At 39.7% G+C, this 12,363-nt stretch overlaps 3 protein-coding genes across 10 annotated transcripts in view; 2 read left to right on the top strand and 1 right to left on the bottom strand.

Moving 5' to 3' along the window:
- The window catches only part of LOC310724584 (uncharacterized protein), a 171,319-nt gene that overhangs the window by 81,515 nt on the left and 77,441 nt on the right, over nt 1-12,363 (top strand). The window lies entirely within an intron of this gene.
- Nucleotides 1-12,363, bottom strand: part of LOC310725056 (eukaryotic translation initiation factor 4 gamma 3-like) — a 136,570-nt gene that overhangs the window by 95,558 nt on the left and 28,649 nt on the right. The window lies entirely within an intron of this gene.
- The window catches only part of LOC310724568 (eukaryotic translation initiation factor 4 gamma 3-like), an 82,715-nt gene continuing 73,970 nt past the window's right edge, over nt 3,619-12,363 (top strand). Inside the window, exon 1 of the mRNA XM_083538797.1 lies at nt 3,619-3,836. Coding sequence (XP_083394923.1) covers nt 3,687-3,836 — 150 coding nt within the window. The 5' untranslated portion in view covers nt 3,619-3,686. The remainder of the gene's footprint in view (nt 3,837-12,363) is intronic.

Here is a 12,363-nt window from a genome sequence, read left to right as displayed (position 1 = left end):
CACCACCACCGGCCTTCGAGATCTCGACCGAGAACCGCTTCGCCCCTCTCCGCGAGACGGAACGTCATACTGTGATTCTTGGAGATTCCATCGTCCGGCATGTCCGCGCTACCGGAGACAAAGGTAAGGTGCACACTCGCTGTTTTCCTGGTGCTCGTGTTCTCGATGTCGCTGCACAGGTACCCGCGATCCTGTCATTCCGATTCAAATCAGTCCGATTGAAAGATTTAGCGGTGGACTTTTTACATGAGACGTTATCTAAGCTGATGTGATGTTCACAATCACGACTTTGTGACATGCACTTTGTGTATATTTTCTGAAAGGAATGATAAATGGGCCGATTCGAGATCTGATACGGATGCCAGGTGAAGAGGAGGTGGAGATTTGAGGAAGCACATTTTGTCCCTCAAGTATTCAACAGCATTAATCGTGTTAACGCATTTGCATGGAAGAATTTTTATTTTGTTCGGTTTATAAAAAGGTTCATGTCATGAATCCTCTTGTGCGAGTATTTTTTATTTTATTTTTGTCCGAATCTTGATGTTATTGTTACAATAATTATGGGAGTCACGTGATTAAGGAATGAACGATACGGACCAGAAGAGATGAGGGTGAGCTACTCATTCTGTTTATCATCATTTGTCCTTTAGCTGCCTTGTCATATTTTCATTATTGGAACTAATGTCAGAGTTCGTGTATGTAGACGTGTGTATGGGTATCTGCTTATTGGAAATGTACCATTTTATATTATTTCTGATCTAAGGAACGAAATGATCTAAAGAACCAAGTCACTGAAATGATGCCATCTTCCAATCACTAGCAGTGATCAGTAATACTGATGAGTGCCATACGGGGGCACTAATGCTTCGAGTAATACCAGGGAACGGATCAACGAATAAAAGAATGCTCTTAGCATGGAAAACGATGCATTTGTGGCCTGTACACAATAAGATAGAAGAAAGACAAGAAACAAACAGCAATAATCAATAGACTGGAAAGCTTACCGAACAAAAGTCCAGCAGGGGGCGCTCTCCTCTAACCCGAGTGTGTGTTTCTACAGAGAAACACTACAGGAGCTCATGTAGAGTCGCGCCATCACCATCTCTGTGACGTAGCATTCCTGATTGGTGCAACAATCTTTTTAATCCACCAATGAAACGTCATAGTCAAATGTCATGCTGTCATAGTAACATGCAAACATTGTAAGTCCACTATTGAATCGAAGGCCGTTGTTGAGACCAGACGTTTGTTTACTGCAGTAGGAATGTTCACTTTAAAACTGCAACAACATACAGAAATATTGCATTCTCATTTCTTCAATTACACTAAATATTGACAAATATATATTCTGTATATGTTCTAGATCTGTATTGAGCAAGTATAAGAGAGAACATTAAATATGATGTCACATGTAGTAACAGACATTTTCACGTTGTTCTAATCAACAGTATTCGGGGACCTACGTTCCTGTGGTGGTGAACATGACTGCGAGTTCTCCAGAAGAACAAATGCTGGTAATGTACAGTTCAAACACACACTGTTTTTCACACAGAATAAACTAAAGCCCATCACTTCCTCATCACCTAAACACACTGTTCATTTAGATTTTACTTACCGCAGCCAAACGGCCTCATTTTGTAAACCCCTTGATCACTTACTCTGTCTTTAAGGGAACTAAACGAAGAGGAATGAATGTCTATATAGAGGAATATGAGCGCAACTGGCAACCGCTCTAAAAGGACACGGCTCTGATTTGATTAAACAGAGTGAAGGTTATTCATGAAGTATATCAGAATTGTACAAATCAATGAAACTACTTACTCTATGAACTCTATTTAAACTAAATCATTACTTTGGAGTTTGGACCAAAATGATATCTGTATGCTAATGTGTGCTAATCAGGAAATACGTTCTACCTACCTTTCCTAGCCTGACTTTAAAATCCCACCCCTGTCTGGCCTGCACTTCCTCCCTCACTCTGCCCTGTCTTTCCCTCCTGCATTGCCTGAGTTTATCTCACCCACATTACTTCACCTACATTACCATACCTAACTGTGCTATATGTAATGAGGCACACAGGGACAAGGTAGAGACTTGGAGGTTGTTCGATGTAGTTGTGGGAAAGGTCAGGGGTCATGTGGGTACCCTGGTGCTTTGAATTTGTCCCTGTGTGTCCTTTTATAGCTGCAAGTTTCAAATACTGTTTACGTTAACCTTCAAATAGCTTTAGCATTTTTGTGATTTTTATGCCAAACTTATATGCTGTTTGTGTTCCAGTATTATTACAGTGCTCCAGTACATGTGGTGCCTCCTCAGCAGTACTCAGTCCATCCCACAGGATTCAATACATGCTACACTGTACTCCCTGGACCTACTACCCCAACAAATGGTAAGTTGATCATGCCTTTCCAGTCATCCTTACAAAAAGCCTGGTTTTCTTGTAGGATGTTATGATCCTCACAGCTTACATGTTGGTCTTTAATTGAAACTGATACTGTTCTTATTAGTGTCGGCTGCAGGGATGTTCTACTATAATGATCAGGCCGTGTACAACCAGACTCCATTCCCAATGGTCCCTCCACTGCAGCAACATCCATCTACCAAGAGGAAGAGGAAAACGGTGCATGTGCTTACTCTTTGTTTCAGTACTGGTTCATTTACTGAGTATATGAGCCTTAATTATTTTTTATTTTTTTATTTTTAACTCGTCTAGTCTGTGATTTAATTGCTACTGTCTCTGTTGTCTACAGATGAACAGCTTGAGAGTTATTCAGTAAAATCCGCTGCATTAGATGGCGCTGAAAAGTCTACCTCTTCAGCTGAGCCCGGTCCTGCACAAGCCGTCACACCAAAGCCAGATAAAACAGAGCCTGTGCACGTGCCCCCAGAGGTTCCAGCTTCTGCTCTATTCACCATCGATGAGCCGAAACAGACACAGCTCCTCGTCCTGACGACTCCCGATCGCTCAGAGAGGTGAGTTTAGGGATCGTCGCTGTCCCTGCACTGGATTTTAATTGGTCAAGATCTTTTACAATGTGACTAAATTAAACGTGTAGTCCAGCATTTTCCAACATGTTTTAATTAAGACGTATTGCAAATTGTTAAACTGTTGTGCATGTTAAACGGTGTTGACTACAAAAGTAGCCTGAAAGAACAAATCCGTACTTTTAGAAATAAGACTCGTACTTTTTAAATACGTTTTCTACAAATAAAAGAATTAGACATCTTTAAATTTCAATATGCAATATTATCTTTTGGTAATGGCGTATAAAAATCTCACATAATCCTTCCTTTTTCCCACAACTGCCCTTTGACTTTCATTGTAATCGAGTGATGAGTAACGTTTTCTGCTCGTCTCAATAAACTAGGAGGCATGTTAGCTCTTGGTTGTAGTTTTTGCACATGGACTACAAATACTGTAGATATAAACTGAGGTGCCAACACTGGAGTATTTCTTTAAATAACTATATATAAAGATAGAAATGCTGTCGTTCACTTCGGTGAATGTGTGAAACCTACATTTACACTACAAATTCACAGTAATCCTGGTGTTTTATTATTAATTGGGTGTGTTTGTGTGTCCATACCTGGATGCAGATATTATTTATATACAGTCGTGCTGATGTTGTGTGTTGCGTGAGCTTTTCCGGACGGTGCGCGGTTTCCTTAACAAACTGACGGCAGAGATGTTCAATCAGCTGATGAAGCAGGTGAAAGAGCTCCACATCGACACAGAGGAGCGACTTAAGGGTGTCGTCGACCTGATTTTTGAGAAAGCCATTGATGAGCCCAACTTCTCCGTGGGGTACGGGATCATGTGTAAATCTCTGGCTGCGGTAAGTAAAACATCACATCTCCTTCTTTATGTTTTAGTGCATTTAAGCCTATTTGTGATTCTAACTGTGGAATCACAATGTAAATATCCACATGGATGCCAAATTTTAGGAGCAGGAGGAGCAAAGAAAAGTTCAAGAAAAGCTACGATCCATGGGCATGAATAGGCGAGGTTATAGAGGGCATATGTGTTCTAGACTAATCCTTTTTACAGCTTAGTCCCCTTTCTTTTCACAGCACTTAACCAATGCACTGCAACTTTTTGTTGTTATTTCTTGTTTCTTCTACAGTATTTCCAAGTCATGAGACCATGAACACTGTGAGCATGAACATTACAATAGACCCCAACAAGATCCCTAAAATCAACAAGGTACTGACTTTACATGTGCAGAAACATGCTTTTCAAATGCAAGCTTGAACTATTTCAGTCAGCATTTAAAGCTTGAGATGTAGATGAACTCAAACCTGCTGGTGAAACGATTTACGTATTGAAAAGTATTAACCTTTAAGAGTTGCCTGATCTAAGCGTTAGAAATCCCCCAAATGTTTGTGGATTTAGAGCTATAGGAGAGCTGCTTCATTCCTCTTTTAATAAAAAACTTTTGAAACATTTTTAGTTTTCTTTGGCCTGGATCTTCTCCTCAGCCCTCGCTGTTTTCTCCTCCCGTTCTTCCATTTTTTATTCTGCAGCGTCTTCTGTGTTACCTGTTCAGAGTTTAGCGGGTGGTGCATCAGTAAGAATGGTCCGTGGGGAAACACGGTGCTCTGTGTGTAGTTAAATAGACTAAGCCAAGTTATTTGCCTCGATGCTTTTTTGTATTTGAATTACTCGAGTTACACAATTCACACAATTGAAGTAATGTTATGGAATTCTACTTCAAAACTGGCAATCTGTTAAAGTACACGTTTTTCTACCAGGTTTATAAGAAGCATTGTTATTTAAACTGAATTGTGTTTGTGTGTAGATACCAGCAGATGATAAGATTTATTTGGATCAATCAATTCAGACTAAATTGAATCAATACCAGTGAACTGACTCAGTGACTTGAACTGAATCTAAGGAATCGAAATTACCGAACCAAATCTTTTTTAAATGAATTGAATAAACTGAATGGATTCACTTATTCATTTTCTCCCGCTTATCCGTAATTCGGGTTACGGGGGAAGCAGTCTAAGCAGGCCCCCGCCTCCGACTGCTGCCCAATCCTCACAGCACCGTCCCTTAACGGTCCCTCCTGCAGGTGGTGAGCCCACGGGAAGGACTGAATGGATTGAATTATTAAAATAAATCTATTAAATTAAATTGTTGTTTTGAATTCCAAATATTTATTTCTGATGTTTTGTAACTAACTGAGGTGGTCAGAAGTTATATTTAAACAGTAGATGTTATAAGGCTGCATTCAAACTAAACTTTTTGCAGCAATCGATAGTTTTGATCAGTTTAACTTCTGTTCATGTTCAAATTATTTCAATCAGAACATTTATTTTATTATCATTTACTTTTGTCACATTTTCCCAACATTTTATCATGTGGATTTTAATTCTTAGTTACGATTTAAATGAAGTCCAACACTTTAATAAAAGACACAAAACAGACACAATATTAAAATATAAAGTTTTTATTAAATATTACAATAAACATTGATGTTTTGTCCTTTATTATATGTATGGCATGTGCTCACATGCTGAATCTAAACCTGTCCAGAGCTTTGCAGATTGTTGCTCTCCAGTGCTGCCATTTCCTGTTCCTCATGAATTATTGGGGAATCTGGTTATAAAGCGAGTGATGTCTCGTTTGGTCTTTTGTTTCTTCTTCCATTCACTCTCAAACTCCAAAGTTTCCTCCAGCTGAGCAACATGTTCCTCAGGTCGCTCTCGTTCTCTCATCAAATTATTTATCTTGTGCTCTGCCCTCTTTTTCTCTTCCTCACAGTGGTTGAGGAAATCCTGGAGCTTCCTGGTGGTTTGGAGGTGTGAGGAAGTAATTTCCTCCAGGTCTTGTTTGGCCTTCTCTTTTTCTTTTCTGTGTTTATTTTGCTCAGAAAGCAAAGTGGCCTCTCGAAGAGCAAGACGTGTCTCCAATTCGTCTCGGTCTCTCATCAAATTATTGTTCTCCTTCTCAAAGAGATTCAAAGAATCCTGAAGCTCTCTGATGGTCTGGAGCTGTAAATTGTTCCTCTTCTCAGTGTCTAGTTTGGCTTTCTTTTCTTTCTCTCTTTTCAAAGTGGCCTCAAGCTGAGCAACACGTTCCAGCAGTCGCTTTTGTTCTCTCACCCAGCTCTCTCTCTCACGTTCTACTGTTTCCTTCTGTTTCTCATAGAGCTTCAGGGAAGACTGGAGCTCGGTGAAGTTTTGGAGGTGTGTGGAGTTTCTCTCATTTATGTCCTGTTCCCACTGCTTTCGCTCAGAAGCCAAAGTAGCCTCCAGCTTTTGCACCGTCTGTAGCAGAATGGCTTTCTCTTCATTCTCTTTTGCTAACTTCTCTATCATCAGATTATTAAATGCATCCAAGTCTGTTACTACTTTCTCCATGTGTTCCAGCTTCTCCTTCATTTCAGCAATCTGCTCAGATTTCTTCTTTCTTCTGGTTTGAAAAATTTCTCTAAACCTTCTGAGGAGCACCATGTTTACGTGTCTTTACTCAAACGCACAAACCTTAGAAATTAGAGAAACAGAGATGCATTCTGACTTATAGACATTGACCCACTGTGACGTCACACAGAGATGCCCCGCCCACCGTCTGTGACGTCACCCAGTCTCTCTCTCTCTCTCTCTCTCTCTCTCTCTCTCTCTCTCTCTCTCTCTCTCTCTCTCACACACACACACACACACACACACACACACAGACACACTCAGCGCATGCGCACATTACAGAGGTAAAGAACGGATAAAATATCATGGCGTCTTCACAACTTTTCTGTTGTTCCTGAGAGAAGAGCGATATTACAGTCATAAATAAGATAAAAACGGCTGTAAACTGTGTATAAAGCGAGTGAAGGTCAGCGGGACTCCATGCTCTCTGAAGACGGACCGGGGCTAGCTTAGCATGCTAACTTCACAGAATTATACCAAGATTATCCAAGAAATTGTAATAAACTGAAATACAGCAGTGACGCAGGTACAAGAGAAATAGACACACGTTAGCAAAGCCACTTTACCGTTCTTTCACATCTCATCTCATCTGTTCAGGCAAACCTTCCTCAGCATTTATTTCACATTCTCCAAGAAAACGAGAGGCTTCAGAATTTTTTTCTCAGTGCTTGTTTAATAATATGTCCATCAGCATCATTATCAGGTATATATGTAACAGGATTTAGCAGTGGAATTTGCTCGTGTCCACCACGTGTTGGCTGCATGTGCATGAGGTGGATCTGGATGCTCTAATCAAGTCTCTTCTCCTTGCATATGTGGGGCTTCTTAAATAATGTGTTCACAGAGGATAAGGAGGATTAGGTGACTCCAGTGAGTGAGTTTCATCTTCATTATGGATGTGGCTCCTTCCTACTAAAAACAAATAGAGTACCTGGCTGATTTTGATTCTGAATATATGATTCAGCTTGTTTTGTTATTTATTGTGATATATTCAGTTTGTGCTGCTCTGACTTAAATAAAAAAGTGGTTAAAAATTACTTTGTGTTTAAGTCAGTTTTGTGTTTGTATAGACAATAAAAGGGCAATAATGGGAACATTAAAGAACGTTCTTTAAAAAAGTAACTAAAAAGTTACTTTTAACAGTAACGCATAACTTTTTGGTGTAAATGATCAACAAAGTAATTCAGTTACTTTTTGAATGAAGTAACGAGTAACTGTAACTAGTTACTATTTTTTAGCTAGCACAACACTGGCCATAAATAAGATAAAAACGGCTGTAAACTGAGTATAAAGCGAGTGAAGGTCAGTTACAGTTACAGTTTTTTTTTTACTGTCCACTTTTTCTTTTCTTTTTTATTTCTTGTAAACAAAGCTCAGTTAGCATGTTCCTGTCAACTGAAAACAGAAAGCTGAGGGTACATTGGGAAAAAGTTTCTCAAAGCTGGAAAGTTGTAATCTGGAAACATATTACCTAAATCATTATTTCTGCATATTTATGCTGTGCAGGTGATTGTGTGGATCCATAGCTTAGCGGTCATCACATCTGCTTTACACACACACATAAGGCTATGGGTTCAACTCCCAGTGGAACCATGCAGGTTGTAAACATGAGTGAGGTTTATATATTACTCACAAATTGTTACTGAATCCTGGAAATAAATAAACAGTTTTGAATGTTTCTGCATTGTACTTGTAAGAGAAATGGAGAAAAAGCATTCCAAAATTAGAAGAAAAGGGCAAAGCTCCACTGGGGCTCGATCCCAGGACCTTCTGCGTGTAAAGCAGACGTGATGACCGCTACACTATGGAACCTGCTGCTGAGAAGGTTGATGTCCAATGTGCATAAATAGAAACATATCTCTCAAAATCTAACTGGAAAAATATTAATTAAACTTAGAAAACTCACTGACTCAAATGTCACAATCATCTCCACTGTTTTGAGCGTGTTAGACTCCAGGTTTTTATGACTGCACCATGTCTCTCAGGTCTTTCTTCACTAAAGCAGGGTCGTTGGCTGAAAACTGATTTTCCAGCTTTTTGGAGTAGCTCCTCTTAGCCACTCTATGAGGATCAATGATGAGGATTAATCTTCCTTATATTAATAAATTATTCATGCACTACAGTATTTAAAAAGAACTTGTCATCCTCTGAACCGAGATCAGAAAGCTGAGGGTACATTGGGAACAAGTTTCCCAAAGCTGTATAGTTGCAATCTGGAAAACATTTTGCCTGAATGGATACTCCAGCTCATTTATGCGGTTTAGTTGACTGTGTGGTTCTATAATGTAGTTATGTCAGCAGCAGTAATAAACTCATTTGCATTGCTAAAACTATTATCAGACAAAACCTGGGGACATTTGAGTCAGTGAGTTTTTAAACTCAAACTTTTAAAGAAAGTTTAATTACAGTTTTTCTAAAATGCTAAAACACAAAAGCCAATCCTCTAAACCAAATGACCAGTTGTCTAAACACATTTACTAAATCTAGCCATCATTTTCCAATATCATAAACACATTTCACATGAAGACACAATTCACAAAACACAATCCTCCGTTCTCATAAATCTTAACACTTTTTTTTTTGCTAAAACACAAGTTGCAAAAGAACTCTGCTCATATTCTCAAATGAAAGCTCATGTGATGCAAAATGCTTGCCACAGTCAGCAATATTTGAACACAATGAACACACCTGGCATCATTCATTACACACAACGACTCAAAATTGAAGACACTTGTTGCTAATGCTGTGACCACATGTACAAAAACAAGTTCAGAGTGCACAGTTTGCTGAAGATTCCAAACAAACACAATGGATGAAGGCAGAGTCAGGGAAAGAGGAATTTGAGTCAGTGGAGGGAGAAGAGCTGGCCATGGAAGAAGAGGAGCAGGCCAACGAGGAAGAGGAGTTCAAATCAGAGGAGGAAGAGGAGCAGGCCAACGAGGAAGAGGAGTTCAAATCAGAGGAGGAAGAGGAGCAGGCCAACAAGGGAGAGGAGAAGGTCCAGGAGGGAGAGCAAGACAACCTCGCAGCATCATTACGGATGAGATGCGAGCAACTGTCATTGACCATGTCATTGTCCATGGCATGACAATGGCTGAAGCACGGGGCCACCATTATCAGGGCATTCAGACAACACAACAGGTATTGTACTATATTGCTTTCTTTGTCACAATACAATTTTACAAGCCTGTGAAAGTAGTCTATTGGTTTCAAATCAGTTGTTACAGTATTGTAAAACTGTCAACACATGTTTCTTTTTTTAGAGTTGAAAGAATGCCACATAGAGGTGGGAGGGTTGCCATATTTACAGCGGCACAAGAAACCTCATTGTGGATATGATTCGTGAGAACAACTTCATCAGACTCCGGGAGATCAGAGACAAAGTCATTGCCGATAATGTCAACTTTGAGAGCATTGATGATGTCAGCTTGGCCACAATAGACCGAGTTCTCTGGTGCCAAAAGATGCGGATGAAACAGGTCTCCCTTTGAGCGCAACTCTGCACGACACAAAGACCTACGTTACGAGTATGTGCAAGTAAGTGTACATCCATGTTCACAGTACAGTTAGTGGACATACTGTGTTGCTCAGTGGCCTACATTACTTCTGGACAATACTGTGCTACCTGATTGACTGTTGTTCTGAACACCTGTGCACTTTTACATTTTCACAGAGGATATTAAAGTTGGAAACGATGGCCAGACCTCATGAGTACCTCTTTCTGGATGAGGCTGGCTTCAACCTGCAGAAACGAAAGCAAAGAGGCCGTAACATCATTGGCCAAAGAGCCATCACTGAGGTTCCTGGCCAACGGGGGGATAATATTACTCTTTGTGCGGCCATGGGTTTGGAAGGGCTTGTCCACCGGCATGCTGTCCTTGGGTCTTACAACACACAACGTCTCCTCACCTTCCTAGAGGAGCTAAAAGACATCCTCCTGGACCGCCAACAACACCATCCTGGGCCCGCACATCAAATTTATGTGATAATTTGGGACAATGTACGCTTCCACAAAACAAACCAAATCAGGGAGTGGTTCACCACCAACAGTAACCACTTTTTAAACGTCTGTCTGCCACCCTACTCCCCTTTCCTGAACCCTATAGAGGAGTTCTTTTCATCATGGAGATGGAAGGTTTATGACAGACAACCATACACTAGAGAGAACCTCCTAAGGGCAATGGAGCTGGCCTGTGTTGACATCCCAGTGAAGGCCTTCCAAGGATGGATTCGTCATTCCATGGCGTTTTTCCCGCGGTGCCTGGCAAGAGACAATATAGCCTGCGATGTGGATGAGGTGATGTGGCCCGATGCAGCTCAGCGACATGATGCCGCACAGTGTGTGTGTGTGTGTGTGTGTGTGTGTGTGTGTGTAAGTAAATAAAAAAACTTCACACCCTGATCATGTTTTTAAGAGTACCGTTGTGTGCAATAGATTCTGTTTTTGCATTGAGTTGTGTTACAGTAGTGTACATGCAGAATTTACTATAGATTTATACTCTTTATATGAAACTCTCAAATCTAAATGCCTAATCCTCTGCAGAGATCTAAGAACATCCATTACTGTAAAGTTTCAAAAATATGCATTGGCAGTTATGAAACAAAGAACCTTCTCACAAATTGAGCATTGTGTTTTCAATTGTTTTGCTGTAGTGTGTAATGATGTGTATAGTGTTTACATTTTTGAAAGCTTCGAGCTGCTCTTTTGGTGTGAAAGTTTGAGTTTTGAAGTGAGAAGGTGTGGTTGTGTTTATGTAGCTTTAGAAAAGGGTGTTGTGTTTAGACATTGGGGAACATGGAGGAAACGTTTGTGAAATGTGTTTTAGCATTTGAGAAAAACTGTAATATAGTGTGTGTGTGTATGTCTGTGTATGTATGTATATATATATATATATATATATATATATATATATATATATATATATATATATATATATATATATATATATTTTTTTACAATATCTTAGTCTTTTCTCTGCTTGTATTCTATATGGTGGTCTGGATACATTCATTTTTTTGTATTAATACATTGATATAATGTGAGGTTTAATTACCAGTGTGACACTAAAACAGGTAGTAGTAACGGCTACTTTTTACAGTACATGTCACAGCCCAAACCTCTTTACTTTAAATTGAGTAAAAAAGTGTAGTCACTACTTCAACTTTTACTGGAGTCTTTTAAAACATGAGTATCTGTACTTCTACTTAAGTAAACGATGTGTATACTTTTGCCACCTCTGATTATAATCCATGTCTAGTTTAAGTTTTATCAGATGAAGGGTAACTTAGTGTGCAGCACTGCATTATTGTGTGGGTCAGGGGTCATTTGATCTGGTGTAGAATACCTGGGGGATTTTTGTGACATTTACATTTAACATTGTAAATTCCTGTGTTCACGTTTTCAAGGCCCAGTCTAAAAGGAGTAAGAGAAAATAAACCCTGTCAATTATACCATTTTATTATTATTATTACATTTGACTCTTCTGTTCCTCTCAATTTTGAAATAATGGCTACACACCTGAATGTGTCAGTAATATGCCTTTTTCTTGGCTTTCGCCACATCCCTCTTCACCTGCTGCTTTATCTTCTTGTACCACTGCCTACTTTTCTCATCTCTCTGTCGATCCAAATGCTGTTTCTCCAACCTCTTTCTCCTTACGCTTTTCTGCACTTCCTCATTCCACCACCAGATTTCTTTCATTTGTTTCTCTTTTCTTTGTTTCTCTTTCCAGATGTTACACCAAGTACCTTTCTACCTTTGTCTCCCTTATCACTTCTGCAGTAGTTGCCCAATCATCCAACACCACCGAGCCCCTGCCTGACCTCTCCCCAGAACCTCACACTACAGTCTTCTTCCTTTAGTTTCCAACGTCTTATTCTTCCTTCTTTTTTTTACACTCCTCTTATTTTTCACCTTCAAAACCATCCTACAGAACA

This window comes from Silurus aristotelis (assembly GCF_946808225.1).
Source record: "Silurus aristotelis genome assembly, chromosome: 1".
Lineage (NCBI taxonomy): Eukaryota > Metazoa > Chordata > Actinopteri > Siluriformes > Siluridae > Silurus > Silurus aristotelis.
The sequence above is the reverse complement of the archived record's forward strand: the minus strand, read 5'-3'. Positions and strand labels throughout refer to the sequence as shown.